General features: G+C 40.2%; 1 protein-coding gene across 5 annotated transcripts in view; it reads right to left on the bottom strand.

Annotated features, from left to right (window-relative positions):
* Positions 1-267: 267 nt before the first annotated feature.
* The window catches only part of STAU2 (staufen double-stranded RNA binding protein 2), a 194,250-nt gene continuing 173,678 nt past the window's right edge, over positions 268-20,839 (bottom strand). For all 5 annotated transcript variants that reach the window (XM_060775483.2, XM_067467394.1, XM_060775488.2 and 2 more), the window contains 2 exons: positions 3,816-3,904; positions 268-1,377 (listed from right to left, as the gene is read on the bottom strand). In XM_060775483.2, the coding sequence (XP_060631466.2) occupies positions 1,284-1,377; positions 3,816-3,904 (183 nt within the window). In that variant the 3' untranslated portion in view covers positions 268-1,283. The remainder of the gene's footprint in view (positions 1,378-3,815; positions 3,905-20,839) is intronic.

Genomic DNA, 20,839 nt, shown 5'->3' with positions numbered 1-20,839 from the left:
CTACATCAGCTTTATGGTTGCCTTCAAAAGGCCATTCTAATTGTAGACTGTTGCCCTGATATTGAAAGCCTCAAGGGTCACATAAAAAGATGTGGAAGGCCAGATTTGGCCTGTGCATCTTCCGTTTGACAAGTGTGCTTGACAGAATAACTGAGGGCATATGTTTCACTGGAGAGAGCTATACCAGTTGAACAGACTAAGCAGGTCACAAATGATAAAGCTGATGTGTCTTTTACAAATCAAGGAAGAGGCAACACAAGTGCTATATACATGATCTGATGTGGTTTTACTGCATTGACCAGTTCAACTCAATTGAAATATGCTGGTACAGAATACAAGTGAAAATTCCAATTTCTATTGCAGCTGGTATTTGTAGACACTGACGCCATCATTTCGTATTTTCCTTTCTAGCCATATTTTTCTATTCTTCATGGTCACAATGAAGTTAATTAAAAACACTCTGTTGATGCAAATGGTGAGTCAATACAAAACACAGAATGGGTTGTGTGTGTCACACAACAGAGAACAGAATGAAAGAAGGGGAAGTGTCCCTTGGAGGCAAGGCACCACTCAAACATCGGCCAGGGAAATCAAATACCATCACTGCTTTCTCTTGGAAATATACCGAGACTGGTCATCAATAGCTAGGGGAATACATGTCATGATTTAGACGTCAGTTTGTGAACAACCCAGCATAGTGCATTTTACAGCTATAACACAGTCTTTAAGAGGATGAGGAACACATAATGTCAGCATAAAAACAGAAGCTGCATGATTATATGTGAAGACAACAGCTACGACTCTCACAGCACTGTCATTGGTTAATTTTAAAATATTCAAGCATATTTTTTTTAAAAAGAGGAGAGCTGAATTTCTTCCACACTACTAGAAAGTCGTATAATTTAACCCAATGTTGACATTTCATTTCCTCCACAGTATTAATCAACTGTAAACTTAACTTTTCCTTCCACACTAAGTCTTCAGTTAATTACTTGCTGTTTAAAATTCCGGTGGTTTGATGGCCTATTTGCTATCTCTGTAGCAGTTTGAATTATTTATTGGTAGATTTTGTTGGTTTGGAGAGGGAACAATTAGTGTTTATTTATTTCCCCCTCATTCAATTAACAGCACCACATATGCTATCTCTCGTGTTAGAATAGTGTTGTCGTCACATAAGACTCACAATAATGGCATTAGTCATTTGTTTCCTTGTACATATACACCGGATTGCGTGTTGACAGGTTTATAAGGACGCAGTGGCAGCCGAGGGTGCTGGGAAGGTCCTAGACGATAGCCTTTGAATCTTGGCAGTCCTGAGCAACGGTGCCTGAGTTAGTCTGCTTATTGTCTGCATTCTCCCCCAGATGCTTGACTTGTCTGAAAGATTAATATATGAACAAGAGCAGTAAGGTCCAGGGTTGCACATCTTTAAGACATTTTTATTAGCAGATGGCACATGAGATTCAAAGGTCACCACCAAAGGGGACGTTCTGAAGTGAAACAACAATATTTATGCTCAAATACTATACTGGTGAGATCATGTGGCTAATGGTTTTGATTAAATTAGTTTACAAATAGCCACTATATATCAGCTGAAAATTCCAACTTCACTTCTTGCTTTCCCCTTACAGCACCCACTTATTTAGGACTTGCCCCTGTTTGGTTCAGCCAAAGAAGGATGACATCTCCCCATGTGAACCTTGGTGACTTGGGGTTTGCTCCCCTGAAATTAGTTAAGTGTTTTTCCCTTTCATTCACCCCATTTATTCATAAGGAAATTAATCTGTACATTCTGTATGATACTTTTGCAAGATTTCTGCATTTGCACAACCACAAGAGAAGTTGTGTGGTAGCTACTATCTATTTGGATGTAAAATGGTATAAGGATACTTTATATCTATGATACCGTACTTCTTCTATTGTTACACGCATAGTAATTTCAATACCACCAACAGGAAAAAGGCTGTGTGTGTGTCAATACACACACACACACACACACACACACACACACACACACATCTGCAATTCTATGACACATCTTGATTAACTATATCTTGATATATACCTTTGCCAAATTGTTGAACATCTACCTCGTTTGTAAGCTATATCCCATCGTAGCTCAAACAATTACCTTTTGTCAAATTGTGTTTTTATGACCTTATTATGTGTAAAGTTTGAGTTGTACTATGTTTATTTTATTTTAAGTTGTTACTTCAATTTTATTGAGTCTGTCTTGGTTATATGTTATTATTGACATTAAATGTTTGCCATGGTGTTTTATTTTGCTGGAAACTGCTCTGAGTCCCCTCGGGGAGATAAGGCGGTTTATAAATAAAGCATTATTACTATTATAATAGCGCTCCATGCAGTCATCAATAGGTACTGCTTTGATGGGAAGGTAATGGCTCTCCATGCAGTCATGCTGGCCACATAACCTAGGAGGCATCTATGGACAACGCCAGCTCTTTGGCTTAGAAATGGAAATGAGCACCACCCCACAGAGTCGGACACAACTAGACTTAATGTCAGGGGAAACCTTTACCTTTACCTATTACTGTTGTTATTATTTAGATATGTTTACATAGGAGGGAGAACTGTGTCTTAGAATTGAGGAAATACAGTATTTCTCATCTAAGTTTAACAAGACAGAATGTCTATCACATCATCTATTTCATCAATCAGATGTACATGTGTATTGGAATAATCTGTAAGATATGATACAAATCATTTCAGAATTGACAAGTAAGAATTGACAAGTCTTACTAAAAGTATTTGGTGGACCATGGTTGATTGCCCTGAAGTACATGGAAGAGGCAACAGCCTCCCTGAATATGCACTGCCTGCTGTATTAAAATTAGTTCATGCAGTAGTTTCTCAAACATATAATTGGCATAATGCTCTCGATCACTGTGGCTGGAGTGTGGGAGGCTGGTGATGCATATTAATTCTATCTCCTGTGTGATACTGATTCTATGGCAACTCACAAAGTTTCTCTTTTTGCCTGGCAGAAATGAAAATTCAGGCAAAATTTCTCACTGATATGCAGGATCCCTATGCCAATTATTTTATATAATACCTTAATACTGCTGAACTTGTATATCATATGTATTTATTTTGTATGTGAATGTCTTATTGTTTAAGCATTAATTAGCTACAGATTAATTCAGGTTTCACCATTTCTGTAGCATGTTATGTCCAAATGCTACTCCATATCCCCTGCCTTTATCTTTGCGTAGTATCTGTCAGAAACGCTTAAGTTTTTTTAAAAAAAATGTAGATTGTATGAAATCATAGGACTTACAAACAAAAAAGAACACATCAGAGAAGCCATCTAAATTATGTATTGAATATTGAAATGCAAATCACATTGTTCTCTAAGACACCCAAGAATTGATGCCTAAAACACTTCTAAAACTTTTTTTTTCTGGCAATGGGTTGGAATGGTTACAAAATATACATGAATATTAGAACAAAAGAGGCTACATCTGTTGGAAACTTCAAAGCATATATTTTATTCAGTGTGCAGTCCACTAGCTACGCAAAACCTTGATGACTATTTCTGAGGCCTTCAGGACTCTGCCTTGTATTATTTTTTGGAGGGGACACTTCCCATTGGAAAAAAAAATACCCCTCCTGGGGTTCAGATGGTGGAGCATGGGTCAAAACTACAGTGAAATTGTATGTATTCCACAATGGGAATTGTGTGTGTGTGTGGGGGGGGGGGGGTGCCCAATACCTCTGGGCCCGTGATCCTGAACAGTTGCCCATCCCTGTTCCACACTTTCCTTGCAAAATAATATGAAATTAATTCTTACTTTTCAAATGAACTATTTTCAACTTCCGATGTTCCTTCAACTGGATCCAGTCCATGTTCTGAAAACTGTTTCAAGGCACTTAAAGCTGCCTGGAACAGAAAAGACATATTGGTTTTGAAAATTAATATCATACAGATATGCCATCAAAATATATGGAATATAGATGGTGGGGGGAAAAAACAGAGCTGTAAAAATATCCTGAAATGCAAATGGGTTAATGCTAAAAGAAAGACAGATGCATTAATTTTCACTCCTTATAAAGCACTTAAATCATATATTTTAATAAATCTTCCTTACAAAACAAAGAAATCAAAATGTTTCTAGATCCACGACTTCATGCTTCACATTGTTACTTAGAGGCCAGATGGCAAGCATAAAATCACAGAATGGGAAGTAGATCTCAATGCTCATGCATTCCAGTCATCGTTAATATTTTTTTGTATCACAGATTCCTTTAAGAATCTGGTGAAAGTTGCAGATAAAGGAACTCAAATTCAATTTTCAAATGGAAAGGAAGGATGTTGGAGGGAAGGACTCATTTTTCTTTTGGGATGTGGTTCACTTGCTGCCTGAAGTCTACCTACAGAGTCCCTGTGTTCCATGGACCACAGCTTAAGAACTACTGATGCAGTCCATCATCTTGTTTTTACAAGAAATCCATTGATAAAATACTCCTGGATGGGAAACCATCTAGCCTTTTAAAACATAGGGCTGCTACTCTCCTCAGTAACACCCAATGATAGCTATCTATCTATCTATCTATCTATCTATCTATCTATCTATCTATCTATCTATCTATCTATCATCATCATCATCGTCATCATCACTCTCTGCAAGTTTCCTTACTCTCAGCAGTATCAACTAATGAAATGCAGCACTGGAAGGGAACTTGCACAATGATGATGTTATGACACTCATTTTATATTACTAGACAGGACTTGACAGAAGTGAAAAGGAACTAGGGGGCTGGTTCTTCTTTTGTGACCCCTTATCTCTAGTGCATTAATGCCACCTACTTAATTATGCTGGCTTCACTTTACCAGCTGCTATTTCTCTCGAACACCACAATAACATTCTCCTTCCATTTTACAAACTTAGCTCTTCTTCCATGTTTTCATTCTTCCATCAAAGCCCACCCCTGGCTGAATCCTATTAATTATGCATGCATGGTATTTAGGTAATATCAGTGAGGAGGCTGTCTTTTCAGCACAATGCATGTCAGATATTACTGAAGCAGGCACTTGATTTCACACCTTGGGAACTGGGAGCACCATATTGAAACCATATGGCATTTATTTTAAAGGAAGCGTGCTGTCCGTCAATAGGCTTTTCATTTGATTTCAATGTGTTAATGGCCCTGTGAGTCTAAAAGGTGTTGGGGCCTTGATATCTGAGAAAGCACCTCTTCCTGTATATGCCTGCCAGGTTATGAAACTCTGCTGGAGTTGGGAAGGAGCCTCCCTATGTATCACCATTACAAGGAGAGTCCCTCATAACCTGGAAGAAGGCCTCTTGGGCTGCCACATTCATACTGTTGAATGTCTTCTCCTTAGAGATTAGACAAGGGGTCTTCAAACTTTTTAAACAGAGGCCAGGTCACACTCCCTCAAACTGTTGGAGGGCCAGATTATAATTTGAAAAAAACATGAATGAATTCCTATGGATACTGCACATATCTTATTTGTAGTGCAAAAGACACTTAAAACAATACAATTATTAAAATGAAGAACCATTTTAACAAATATAAACCTATTAGTATTTCAATGGGAAGTGTGGGACTGCTTTTGGATGATGAGATAGGATTGTTGTTGTGTGCTTTCAAGTCATTTCAGACTTAGGTTGACCCTGAGCGAGGGCCTGGTAAATGACCCTGGAGGGCCTTATCCGGCTCTCAGGCCATAGTTTGAGGACTCCTGGATTAGACAATCACTGACATTGCCTCTAATCCCCCCTCTTTTTTTACTAAGAGAAAAACTGGCTGCTTATCCCAGAATTTGGAGATAGCGCAAACTCAGTTTTGATTTCTCAGTGATCTTATATGGTTAGGTTCTTTTTGAGTTCTCAAATGGTTCAAAGGTGATTTCACTGATTATACTGCACTGAAATATATTGTCATCCTTGTGTATACATGTGAAACAATTTTCCAGATGTTAGAAAATAAATAACAATCACTGGAGGATAGTACCATACATGTACTGCATAGCAAGAGTAGAACTGGTAGAATGTGGTAGATGCATGCTGTAGTTGGAGGGGAAAGCAATGGATGAAAGTCTATCTGGGAACCATATCACTGGGTTTTTGTAGGTTTTTCGGGCTATATGGCCATGTTCTAGAAGCATTCTCTCCTGACATTTCACTTGCATCTATGGCAGGCATCCTCAGAGGACCTCACAACCTCTGAGGATGCCTGCCATAGATGCAGGTGAAACGTCAGGAGATAATGCTTCTGGAACATGGCCATACAGCCTGAAAAACTCATAACAACCCCGGGATTCTGGCCATGAAAGCCTTTGACAATACATTAATCATATCACAGACTTTCTGAAGAAACAGTATAGCAAACATGTGCCATATAAGCATCTCTCATTGGGCTTTCCCCCCTCCAACCCAATTCAAAATGCCTTGGGAAGAGAACCCTTTCCTTAAATATTCTCACAGCAGTTTTCACTATTGTTTTCATTACCTTCAACAGACAACAGTGAATACATAATGAACAGGATTAAAAATTCAACAGGTTTCATTGTAGCTTCAGTTAAGTACTTCGAGTTTTGTTCCTGCCATGCTGCTATTTTGTAGTTACTTCATGAAATATTAACCCAGTTTCCCACACAGTTTGAAGATTTCATTCCTGGGAACCTTTCTTCCCTTCTTTACCCAGAATGTCTATCTCTCTCTCTTTGAAGAGAAGATCACAACGAAAAGCAGGCAATTCTGAACTAAAGCATTTGTTCCCATAGAAAGAATTCCAAGGACAGAAAGGTGAAACACATGTATCTAACTTAATTACTGCCTCATCCCAACCAAAGAAAAAAAGAAAAAGAAAGCTTTAGTACAATACTTTGGACATCTGCCTAATACTGCATTCAGGTAAGTGGTCTCACTATATAGTAATCATTGACATAAGGCACTATGTCTTGCAAGGTTGTCATCATTGCTCCATTTGTGAGTGTGTTCGTGGGAAGTTTTCATGCAAAAGCCTGACCCTCATTAAAGAGAGCCGTATTCCAAATCATCTTATATCCAGCCTCCACTGAAACCTTCTCAATGTCAGTTTTCCTAAATACCATCACTATTACAAACACTCCTTTTCTGTAACCTTTAATTCTTTGTATTCACACTATACAAATTTTAATTGATGATGATCTGCTCTGTATTTGAAGCAGGGCTGAACAAAGTGAAGCCCCCCCCCCCCCTACTCCGTTCACTTCCTCATGCACAACATTATTCACTGCTGGTTATAATTGGTAGACCAATGGGAGATGCAGTCCATTGATGCAGAAAACTGGGAGATGAAGTTCAAAAACATCTGAAGTACAGCCCTTTGCCTGCCCCTGACCTAAATATTAGGTTTCTTCATCATGCTTTGCTCCTTTATTTTCCATAACAAGGATTAGTTAATCAGTGCTCGGATGGCAACCCTGTGGCTTATAGATTTTCCTGTGATTTTTTTTCAGCTTCCAGGACCTCTTCAGGCTTCCTGAAGCTCTCCTTCTTTAAAAAAAAAGTATAAGGCAAAACTACACACTCAGAATGAATTTTGGCAAACTTGTAATAGACTTCCAGCCACTTTAGGGTTTTTATGTAGGTGTACGAGGTGTAGACTACGACATGCCCTGGGGATCAAATATTAGACCTCTGGAGTTTGCCCACCTCGGACTAACACTATTTTTTTATATATATTCTTTCATCTCAACTACCCTGCCAGACACACACAACTGAAATCAGGTGGATAGATAAAGATCTAAGAGAGCAGGCAATGCAGCCCCTATTTGACTGGGACAAGATTCTTGATGTTGGTGTGTGCTTTCAAGTGAATTCTGACCTATGATGACCATAAGATGAACTTTTTCTTGGCAAGATTTTTCAAAAGATGTTTCCTCTGAAGCTCAGAAACTGTGACTTGCCCAAAGTAAGTTTCATTACCAAGCAGGATTCAAACCCTGGTCTCCAGAGTCATAGTCCATTGCTCAAAACACTACACTCTGTTAGCTTCAATGTAAGATAAAGCAGAAGTAATAAAGGGGCCCTGAAACACAAGTAGATTACAGAACCAATGGCTCTGCATCAGCACCCCCTCCCCAAACATAGACACAAGTGCATGTGTAGATTGCACTCTGAAAGAGACAGTGTGTGTGTGTGTGTGTGTGTGTGTGTTGAAAATATTTAAGGAAAAAGCACGGCATAGTTCCCAAAACTATATTTAGAAGAGAAGATGTCAAGGAGAACATTTCCTTCATGAAAGCATGTATGCCGTGATTCCGTAACAATATTGTACATATCATTATTGATTACACATGTGTAATCTTTTATATCTGTACCCTAGTGGGTGGGTTGTCTCTCCTTGGATTGAGTCATGTGCTCTGCATGCATTTATTAGTTCTGGTGTAGTGTGAATGATACGTGTGTTCTGGACTGGGCCGCCTTGATCTTTGGGGGCTTGATAGCATGAGCACTCAGAAATGTTTTGCAGCAGATGTTTCATAAGTATAAGCAAGGGCATCACCTTGTGAAAATCAAGAATATTTTCCTCTGCCTCTAGGGAGGAAAAAATATTTACAATTGCTCTCATCCCCAGCAAGGCAGAGCATCTTGATATATCCTAAAATGTTATAAAAGGTATGGTATACATTTCAATAATTTTGTACATTCGGAGGTCTTCTTTCCTCTTCTTTCTTGAAAAACCTTTGTTTGTGAACATATTTAAGGCAAAAATTGTGTTTGGACAAAAGTATGTCATACTTCAGGTAAATACAGAAAACTCCTGAAATGTGAAAAATAAAGAGAAAACTGAAGTTTTCATTCTTAGGTGGGAAATTAAAACAAGATGGAGACATACACCATTGGCAATAACCACATATTGGCAAATATCCAGACTAGTTCCCGGCATTTGACATTGCTAATTCTTGTTTCCCTGATAATCCCACCACCCACAGCAACTCCAGTCATACTCTTGAGTCTCAGACAAACCCTTCTGCTAGTATCTAGTAATGGTATGACTGGCATACTTTGGGTACTTAAGAGGAAAGAACGGCACTAAGCATAGGTGGAAGTTGTGTACATAAATTTGGAATAAAGAGATTTCAGTAAAATTGCAAAATGTACAAGAAAATTACACAATGGACAAGAAGATAAGGCAATGCACTGGAGTAATTTATTATTTATTTATTTAAAACTTTTATATCTTGATCTTCTCAACCTCCGTAGAGGGACTCAGACCAGCATACAGTATTATTGGTACAGATGCAGTATTTCATCAGATGCTGCAGATCATTAATTTTCCTTACTTTGAACCCTGACTATATCAATTCATCTATATTTCCCAAGTGTTTTCTGTTTCAGCTTCAGATCTAAAGATTGGTCGAAGAAGTCAGGTGAAGAATCAATATTCGACTGAGGATGGTCCTACACAAGTCACATAATGCAGTTCAAAGACAACAGAGAGCAAGGTGTCCACAAAATGTACACCCCACTCAGCATGTATCAAGCAAGAAACAGTGCATTAAAAATATCACTAGAAAGCCTGGAATAAGTAAAAAACTGCATTGCAGCCAATCAGAGTATAGTCCATGTAGGGCTTGAAACCTGACAAGAAAATATGGAGCTCTTGTCAAGACACCACTGGCGTTAACACATCTTATGAAACGCTGAAACCCAGCTTGCCAGAAGATAAACAATTACTATCCCAGAAGTGAAACTGCACCATTTCCATGGAGACTCTCACTTTCTATTCCTTAGTTCTTATTTCCTGAGCATTGCCACAGTCCAGTGCTGATCTCAAATGGACATGGTGATACACATCAGCACATCCCAGCAAACTGGGTAAGGAAAAAAAATCCATTCTTGGGTTCAGCTGATACTGTGGTCACCATCTCAGCATCAAATTGGTTCCTGGGGTGTTTGTGTACTGCGCAGTGGAACCAGTTCCTTTCAATTCACTTCCTTACTTGGATTTAGTACCTGTGTAGAACCGCCTGTGTAAAACTGCATGATAATTCTACAACGTGTCTTTCTTTTTGCGCTACAACAAGATTTCAGGGTTCCTTTGAAGTAAGTATGTAAATTAAAAAAAACCTAAAAATGAATGGTCTAGAGCAGTGGTTGTCAACCTGGGGTCCCCAGATGTTTTTGGGCTTCAACTCCCAGAAATCCTAACAGCTGGTAAACTGGCTGGGATTCCTGGGAGTTGTAGGCCAAAACACCTGGGGACCCACAAGTTGAGAAGCAATGGTCTAGAGTCATAAGGATTTTGAAAAACAACGAACTAACTTCATCCGTCATCATAGTAAGATTACACTATGTAACAAAATTTTAAAAAATGTTCATGGTTAGAAAGTGTTATATCCTGTTTAATTGTGCAGTACTTACTTTGAAAGCAGTTGTTGTACTTCAGAAATGTATTTTTTTGTGGCTGCCACAAACTAGGTTAAATTGGTTGAGACTCTTATGAGATATTCACCTAAAACTAAAGCAAAATGTGCTGCAGGATGTTCTAAACTTTTCCCATGTTTTATTATAGAACCAATTAGGAATTGACATTTATAACACAGGAACAAAAATTGTGTTACATGGTGTTTTTTCATACAATTCAGATGAACTTGACCTGATATATGTAGGTGTTACCGGATAGCAAATTCTTCCTGTATTAACAGCAGTGAGAAATAAATATTTGACACAGATTTCAGTGGACAAGTTCTTTTTCTGAATGCTGAGCACTTCCTCAAATGGATTTGTTTCCTTACAAAAGAGCATCTGCACAGATATATAGAAATATTTCTCTCCCCCAGAAGATTTTACAACTGCTTTGTGAGCAAAGCCCCATAGGTTATGAAACAGATGTCTTTACACATTTCATGTATCACTTGTTTTCTGTGTAGATACAATGATGCCAAAAACACAATGCCAACAGGATGCTTGACTCTGCTTTTTGTTTGTCTTGGCTGCTCTTTCCATTATAAATATGCGTCTGGATCTGGTTGGAGGTGGATGTTTCCAATCAGTTTGGTCATTTTAAGCTTTCCTTAAGCCAATTAGCAATTAGCAAATCAGACTGAAATTTGTTAATTTCTTCCCCCTCTGGTTCGCTCTCTGTGGGGAATTGGATATTTTGTAATGACAATTTAATAACATTAGATCATCCTTACACAAAGCAGTTGCACATAGTGGCTGCTCTAGAAAAATGTGATTTTAATTCACGTTCTTATGATAATGATTTAATGTTTTTCAGTACACTATACAGATGTATTTTCTTAATTTTTTCACATCTACATTGCATTTGAGTTTTCCCCTAAGATGTTCCTTAATAGTTCTCTTGTGTGTGCCTTTCCTCTTCATCTTACCGGGAGTGGCATATATTCTGAGCATAGGGAGAAAGTCTGTCTTAAGACTTCCTGTAGTTACTTCTCCTGCTAAGGAACTGACATGAGTACTATGGCAATAAACACACATAACATAAAGTTATGGCTTCCATTTTCAAAGAGCAAAAAACTATTTCCTAATTCTTATCAAGGGGTTTCTTTAATGCTCTTAATTTGCTTATATTACAATAGTGTACAACACAACTAAGGAGGAAATGCCAGTGAGTTCAGTAGAACTTATTCTCAAATATAAAAATGGTGGCAGCCATATTATGGAGATAAAAGACAAGGATAATAGCTAGGAATGTGTCTGACTATAATTCTACATTAATACCAATAGTATATATAACTGGTGTTGCGGGGGGAAAGTTGGGATCACTGCCCATCTATTTCCCCCCTCTTCAGCGCTACCTACTTCACAATGTCTTCATGGCAACACCCCGGTGGTGGTGGGAAGGTGCTCTTTGTGGCTTTGTAGCTTTCTCCCTTCCTTTCTCTTCCCTTCCTTCTCTCTTTCCTCCTTCCCATCCTACCACATCCTTTTCTTTTTCTTCCTTCCTTCCTTTCTCTTCCTCCTCATTTGCTTTCTTTCCCTTCTTTTTGTCTTTCTTTTTTTTCCTCCCTCCCTTTCCCTCATAGACATATCACTTTTCTTTTCCAGTGACATCACAGACTGCTACTTCACCTACCAACAGCCAATCCAATCACATCACAGAGGATCACTTCACCTAACAAGAGCCTTTGTGGTACAAACGGGCATGCATGTATGCATACATGCTTTGACACACATACACACTTATTAGATGTATCTAAAATCAGTCTAGTTCTATAGATAGTTTAATTAGCATTATTTCACTGTGTTGTTGTTGTTCATTCGTTCAGTCGTCTCCGACTCTTCGTGACCTCATGGACCAGCCCACGCCAGAGCTCCCTGTCGGCCGTCACCACCCCCAGCTCCTTCAAGGTCAGTCCAGTCACTTCAAGGATGCCATCCATCCATCTTGCCCTTGGTCGGCCCCTCTTCCTTTTGCCTTCCACTTTCCCCAGCATAATTGTCTTCTCTAGGCTTTCCTGTCTCCTCATGATGTGGCCAAAGTACTTCAACTTTGTCTCTAGTATCTTTCCCTCCAGTGAGCAGTTGGGCTTTATTTCCTGGAGGATGGACTGGTTGGATCTTCTTGCAGTCCAAGGCACTCTCAGAACTTTCCTCCAACACCACAGCTCAAAAGCATCGATCTTCCTTCGCTCAGCCTTCCCTAAGGTCCAGCTCTCACATCCGTAGGTTACTACAGGGAATACCATGGCTTTGACTAGGCGGATCTTTGTTGCCAGTCTGATGTCTCTACTCTTTACTATTTTATCGAGACTGGACATTGCTCTCCTCCCAAGAAGTAAGCGTCTTCTGATTTCCTGGCTACAGTCTGCACCTGCAGTAATCTTTGCACCTAGAAATACAAAGTCTGTCACGGCCTGCACGGTTTCTCCCTCTATTTTCCAGTTGTCAATCATTCTTGTTGCCATAATCTTAGTTTTTTTGACGTTTAGCTGCAACCCGGCTTTTGCGCTTTCTTCTTTCACCTTGATTAGAAGGCTCCTCAGCTCCTCCTCGCTTTCGGCCATCAGAGTGGTATCATCTGCATATCTGAGGTTGTTAACGTTTCTTCCAGCAATTTTTACCCCAGCTTTGCATTCATCCAGCCCCGCACATCGCATGATGTGTTCTGCATACATGTTAAATAGGTTGGGTGAGAGTATGCAGCCTTGCCGTACGCCTTTCCCAATCTTGAACCAGTCTGTTGTTCCGTGGTCAGTTCTTACTGTTGCTACTTGGTCCTTGTACAGGTTCCTCAGGAGAGAGACCAGGTGGCTTGGGATGCCCATCCCACTAAGAACTTGCCACAATTTATTATGATCCACACAGTCAAAGGCTTTAGAATAGTCAATGAAGCAGAAGTAGATGTTTTTCTGAAACTCCCTGCCTTTCTCCATTATCCAGCGGATATTGGCAATCTGGTCTCTCGTTCCTCTGCCTTTTCTAAACCCAGCTTGAACATCTGGCAACTCTCGCTCCATGTATTGCTGGAGTCTTCCTTGCAGGATCTTGAGCATTACCTTACTGGCATGAGAAATAAGGGCCACTGTACGGAAGTTTGAGCAGTCTTTCGCATTTCCCTTTTTTGGTATGGGGATATAAGTTGATTTTTTCCAGTCTGATGGCCATTCTTGTGTTTTCCATATTTGCTGGCATATGGCATGCATCACCTTGACAGCATCATCTTTTAAGATTTTAAACAGTTCAGCTGGGATCCCGTCTTCCCCTGCTGCCTTGTTGTTAGCAATGCTTCTTAAGGCCCATTCAACCTCCTCAGGATGTCTGGTTCTAATTCATTCACCACACCGTCAAAACTATCCTCAATATTATTATCCTTCCTATACAGATCTTCTGTATAGTCTCGCCACCTTCTCTTGATCTCTTCAGCTTCTGTTAGGTCCCTGCCATCTTTGTTTCTTATTGTACAGAAGTGTTTGTAATAATATGCTTATAACTGTATTTATGTTTGAATTGGTTGCCCTGAGGCGGGAGCGGCCTAGCTGTGAGAAATGTGTTACCATGGAAACGTGGCAGAAGAAGAAGTGGGAGGAGCTTAGAGAGTGAAGGTTTTGAAAAGTGACAGTTAAGTTCAGTTAGGTAGAAGACTCTGGGAGAGCAGGAGTCAGTCAGGCTTAAGACTCTGGGAGAGAAGTCAGTCAGGGTGTGGGACTCTGAGAGAGCAGGAGAGTCAGTTTTAGACTCTGAGGAGTGAAGAAGTGAAGAGCCAGGTTTTAGTGTTCGTGAATAGTAGAGATTTCTTCAGCTAGGAAGCTGAAGGGGAAAACCTTGTTAGTGGCTTTAGTTAGAAAGAACTAACATAGGTGTGATAGGATCGCCAGTCAGAAGGAAGACTGGAGAACTGTGATTTGATCAAGTATAGATCAAATAGAAAGACTATTCATTGTAGGGAACACTGGTTAATAAAGCGCTTCACCAGAGCAAGAGTTCATAAGTTGTAACATCGAAAGTCTGAATTGTATCACAACCAAGTTATATGTAACCATCAAGTATTTGCCAAGCTTAACATCTTCATACTACAGCCATACGCTTTGTTTAAAAATAAACTTATTCTCTTTGGTTTTTATAACTGCCTCATCTCCATTAATTCTACGTTCGGTGCACCCACTCTACCAAAATTACCTCACAACATAAATAGAGCTTTAATACCAGAGCCATTTACAAATCAGTGGCTCCTCTCTCCTAAACCTAGGCGCTTCCTCACTAATTGGTAGCGTCTCTTTACAATTTGGTGGCAGCTTCATTACCGTTGGCGAAGAAGGTCCTCTTTACACTTATCATACCAATTTTTGCCTGAAATTTACCTCCAATGTTTCTAATTTTCTGGAAGAGGTCTCTTGTCCTTCCTATTCTGTTGTCTTCTTCCACTTCCATGCATTGCTTATTTAAAAATAGTTCCTTATCTCTTCTGGCTAACCTCTGGAATTGCGCATTTAACTGGGCATATCTCCCCTTATCACTGTTTCCTTTTGCTTTCCTCCTTTCTTGGGCTACTTCCAGTGTCTCAGCCGACAACCATTTTGCCTTCTTGGTTTTCTGTTTCTTTGGGACGTACTTTGTTGCTGCCTCCTGAACAATGTCTCGGATTTCTGCCCATAGTTCTTCTGGGACTCTGTTTACTAAATCTAGTCCTTCAAATCTGTTCTTCACTTCCACTGTATATTCGCTAGGAATGTTAGTGAGATCATATCTAACTGGTCTGTGTATTTTCCCTGATCTCTTTAGTTTTATTCTAAATTGGGCAATAAGAAGTTCGTGATCTGAGCTACAGTCAGCCCCAGGTCTTGTTTTCACCGACTGGATGGATGTCCGCCACCTTTGGCTGCAAAGGATGTAGTCAATCTGATTTCGGTGTTGACCATCTGGCGAGGTCCATGTGTAAAGCCGTCTTTTAGGTTGTTGGAAGAGAGTATTTGTTATACACAGCGAGTTTTCCTGGCAAAATTCTATCAGCCTGCGTCCCACTTCATTTTGTTCTCCCAGACCATGCTTGCCTGTGATCCCTGTTGTCATTTGACTTCCCACCTTGGCATTCCAGTCTCCTGTAATGAAAATAATGTCTCTTTTTGGTGTATTATCCAGTAGGTCCTGCAGATCCTCATAGAACTGATCTACTTCTGCTTCTTCAGCAGCTGTGGTTGGGGCGTATATTTGGATCACTGTAATGTTGAAAGGCTTTCCTTGCACTCGAATTGAGATCATTCTGTCATTTTTTGGGTTGTATCCAAGCACCGCTTTAGCGAATTTCTTATTAATTATGAAGGCTACTCCATTTCTTCTATGTTCCTCTTGTCCGCAGTAGTAGATCTGGTCGTCATCTGATGTGAAGTGGCCCATTCCAGTCCATTTCAGTTCGCTGACCCCCAGAATGTCTATCTTTAGTCTTGACATCTCACCAATAACAACATCCAATTTGCCCTGGCTCATAGATCTTACATTCCAGGTTCCTATGGTGTGTTGATCTTTAGAGCATCGGATTCGTCGTTCACCTCCAGTACCGTCGGCCTCTAGCCTTCCTTTCGGCTTTGAGCTAGCTGCGTCATCACATCTGGGGCTAGTTGAACTTATCCTCTGCTCCTCCCCAGTAGCATTTTGGCCATCTTCCGACCTGGGAGTCCCATCTTCCAATGGCATACCGACATATCTCTGGTTGTAGTGGTCCATTTAGTTTTCTTGGCAAGGATACTGGAGTGGTTTGCCATTGCCTTCCCCAGGGATCACGCTTAGTCTGACCTCTCTGCCACAACCGTCCCGTCTTGGGTGGCCCTTCACGGTTTCGCTCATGATGACATTGAGGTGCTCAAGCTCCAGCGCCCCGACAAGGCGGTGATCCTTTGCTGGAGTATTTCACTGTAACAATGTTCTTATACAGAATCATAGAATAGTGATACCAGATGAGAGACTCCTCCTGGGCACACAGAAAACTGGGCGACTTGGAAGGCGCTGAACAGATTGCGATCTGGCACTACAAGATGCAGAGCCAATCTTAAGAAATGGGGTCACAAAGTGGAATCCACGACATGCGAGTGTGGAGAAGAGCAAACGACAGACCACCTGCTGCAATGCACCCTGAGCCCTGCCACATGCACAATGGAGGACCTTCTGGTGGCAACACCAGAGGCACTCAAAGTGGCCAGATACTGGTCAAAGGACATTTAATCAACGACCAAGTTTGCAAAATTTGTGTTTTTTTTATCTGTTTGTTTGTTTTGTTCTGTTAGAAATGTAATACAATGGTATGGTTGCTGATGACACGATAAATAGAATAGTAGAGTTGGAAGAGACCACATAGACTATCTAGTTCAACCCCCTGTCGGATGTTTTTCTCTATGTGTTTCTTAATTTTGTAAGTGTCCACAAGCCCCTAAGAAAAGGAAGGTGGAGGGAAAGAAATAATTGTTAATTGTCCTGGAATGTATAGTCATTGTGTATTCAATGCTCTTTATTTACTTATGCATCATTTTGGTAAGGAAATCAAAGTAGTTAGCAGCAGCAGCAATGACGACAACAACAAATAGGCTAGAAACTTCCCCAGGGCCTCAAAAGAGAAAAACAGCAACCTAAAAACAGTGGAAATAAAGAAGGGAAGAACAAGAATGACAACAATATAGCAGCAGGTGAAGAACCAATAAAAAGGAACAAAACAACTCACAGCAGTAAGGAATATAAGGGACACAATGCTCTACTCTTAGCCACCAACTAAGGCCAACCTAAAAAGCCAAGTTTTCACCAGGCAACAAAAAGTAGCTAGCAACAGGGCCAGAAAGGCTTCTCTTAGCGCAAATCATTCCAGAAGGTGCTAAGTGAAGTCCATTTGCTTCACTTTGATCCACAGGGAACACACAGAGGAAGAGCATAGATGTCAAACAGAGAGTACAAAGAGGACACAAGAATGATGTGGACGGAGGCTATCCAAGGGCAGACCGTTTGCTTTTCACTAGAAACTCAATGTCCTCAACCAAAGCCAGGTGCAAAACTGTGGCTCGAGGAGGCAGATAGAGAAATGGCAGAACCAGGTGTGTCTGCATACATGCTCAGATCAGGAATTTAAGTACCAGAAACACAATTCATATAGAAATAATTTCCCATATAAAACTATGTATGCTTTTTCAAGCTTTTAAACATTTCAACAGGAAGGGAAGAAAGGTTTTTTGGCATCATGACTGTTAATGGAGTGGGAGCTAGAAATTCTTTGCTAATCTACTGCAAATTACCAGTGAGCTATCAGTAGATTCAATCTACTTTCTGTTTGGCCTTTCTTAATCTACCCAGATTCCAAGTTATTCAAACTTTAAAGACTTGAAAGATAAAATCCAAGCTCTTGAACTGAACCTAGAAAAAATATGTATCTAATGCAGATCGAAAACGAAACCACCATTCGAACTGAGACAAAAATAAGGAACGGAATAATGAGCACATTGCTTCTAAAACGTAATATCCATGTTGGTAGCAAGGATAAATACATATTAATTTATAGAATTATTGTAAAAGCAAAGAAGTAATAAAATTAACAAGAAAACAACTAATAGTGTAAAAATACAGAGTACGATAAAAAAATCAGACTATAGGAATGTGAAAATCAAGTCAGCATTCTGTTACTCTTCTTATTTTAGTTCTATCCAGCCCCTGGACATCATCCGAATTTCCTAATGTTACAGAAAAGAAATCCAGTCAAAACCAAGGTATAGAGCCAATATAGACAAGCCCCTAGTAATGTTAATATTGTATTATTCAGACTAACATCATTTATCCCCTTCCAAGACTTCTCTTGGGTCCTCCTTCTAGGATCTGAGCCATCCAGATTCCAACTGCCAAAAACTGCAATGCTTTCTCCATGTTTCCCCACATTACTGCTAGATATATTGCCAACCAGGAAAACTATTACTAGATCTGTGGAGAAAGCTATAGAGAAAGAAGTGGATAGGCTGAATTTATAATAGATATGCCACCACAAACCTCTGCCCAGTGTTTAATAGGAAGAAGGATGGGCTTAGATGTTAATACCCCTATTTATTTATTTTGTGGCAAAAGCGTTGCATACATAAGTATAAAACTGATAAAAATAGAAGGAGCACAAGCAGCTAAATAATTTTTGTTCAAAACCGGGCAATAGCAACTGCATTGTCTGTAGCTTTAAACAATTCTTCCTTTGTACATGAGGCAGGGTATTGTGGACAAGCATACACATGTGGAATTTGTTCTGCTCTACAGTCACACAAGCTGGAGGATTCTTTTAGGTAGTTCCATTTTACCAGGTTGTCATTTGATCTGCCCACTCCACATCTGAGTCTGTTCAGGACTTCCAAGTTGCCCATTCTTGAGTTGCCCCTGGAGGCAGACCCTTGTGGAGGATCATCCAATTCGGATTTCCTAGTTTAGATGCTGGATGATCTTGCTGTTGCTAGGGGAACATTAAGAGGAGTGGTGGTTCTCACAAACCTTTCCCTTGATTTGAGTCTACTGGGAGGAGGCTGATAGCCATGCAGTGGATGGCTTTCACAGTGTTCAATCTTATTTCTCTCACAGTTGGCAGCAACTTCCCGTGGCACATCAGAGGGGGAAATGCCAGTTAGCGTTGCTTTTAAACACCCTTATAACACAGCATAGATCATGGTGTATATTTAAGAGTTTCTTCAATTAGTTCTGCTCTAGCAGGCTGAAATCAATAGACTGACATCTGGCTTTTTCTGTTTGGGAAACAGATTATTTCATTCTAATTCTGTCTTTTATAGGCAAAAGTTAATTACTGTAGTACAAGTTCTTGAAATTTATTAAAGCAAAAGGAATATGAATATGTCTTAAGGAGACATCTTTAAAAGTATGTAGGGGTGGAATTTTTAGTGTGTGAAAAATCACGGAAGAATTCCAGAATGCTTTATTTTTAAAGCATGTTTTGGAACATTTCTATTCTTTGCTTAAACTTTTCAAAAAGTATTTGTTTTATTTATTTTAAAATGTATCTGAAAGTCCTGATTGCATTTTTAACATAGTAATGTCAAAATCACATTTGTCATTTAGCACAGTTGTGATAAAAACAGAGTAAATTAGTAATGTAAAGTCGATGCAGTTTGGTGGGGTAGGGAACTGGTTGACTGCTAAACTGTTCTGCCAAAGTTGCCTCCTGGTCCCTTCATACCGACACATCACTCTTTCATGACAATACCTGACAACCTGGGTGCCCATCTCCTGTGGCAGCTTAGCCTAATAAAAAGTGAATGGGAAAGACAGAGTGGGAACTAGGACTCTAAAGAACCCTTTAGTTACTTTTTCAGATCGGTCTAAGGCAGTCATGGGTAAACTTTATAACTTTGGGGCCACATGGTGGGCTGGAGCGGGGTAAGCAGGGCAGGCCAGGAGAGAGAGGGTTCTCCCCACATCCCCTCCCTGCCCTTTCCTCCCCTTCCTCTTCTCTTTTGGAGGCAGAAAGTGAAGAAAAAGCAGGAAACGTTTGGATCCCAAAAGGGTTGGCCTTGATCAGGATGACATGGTGGACGGGAGACAAAAGGTGTATCCATTAGACTCCACATTGCCTCCCCCTGATATAGAATCCTAGAAACCTAGAGCTGGAAGAGACCTCCAAGGGCCATCCAGTCCAATCTCCTGGCATGCAAGAAGGCACAACCAAAGCACTCCTCTGCAGAAATGCTTCCAGAGAAGGAGACTCCACCACATAAGTAAGTTCTTCCTACTATTTTCAGTTGAATCTCTTTCCCTGATATTTGAAACCATTGCTACTTTGTACTCCGGTCTCTAGTCAGTTTCCCCCCTTCCTCCTCAATGGGACACCCTTTAAAATCTTGAAACACGGTTCTCATGTTCCCTATCTTCCAGCTAAACATCCCCCATGAAGAGGAAAGGAGGAAGGGAAAAAGAGAAGGAAGCAAGGGAGGAAGAGAAGGGAGGAAGGGAGGGAGGGAAGGATGAAAGGGTGGAAGGGAGAAAGAGGGAGGTAAGGAAGGGAGGAAGAAAAGAGAGAAGAAAGGAAGGATAGGATGGTGTGAGAGAGGGGGGCCTGAGAAAAGATCCCAAGGGGCCACATCCGCCCCCTGGGCCTGGGTTTGCCCATAACCTGGTCTAAGGGGTAAGATAAGAAGCAAAACAATGCATGATGAGAATTCTGTAGCCTTCTTTCTTTGTGCCACAGTACTTGAAACACCCTTTCCCTTCTACACTTTTCCCATCTTATTTCATGTTTATGGATTCAAGTCTACATTTGTGAAAAGAGAACTGACTATCGAATCTCTCTCTACAGTCTACAGGTCAACTCTACTCCAGAAATCAAGAAACCCAGCTCCGACAGAAGATAGACATCAGTTCATAATGTTTGTTAAGTTCTCTTT

The sequence above is a fragment of the Anolis sagrei genome, chromosome 4 (genome assembly GCF_037176765.1).
Source record: "Anolis sagrei isolate rAnoSag1 chromosome 4, rAnoSag1.mat, whole genome shotgun sequence".
In the NCBI taxonomy this organism is placed as follows: domain Eukaryota; kingdom Metazoa; phylum Chordata; class Lepidosauria; order Squamata; family Dactyloidae; genus Anolis; species Anolis sagrei.
This window is presented reverse-complemented; position numbering and strand designations above follow the sequence as displayed.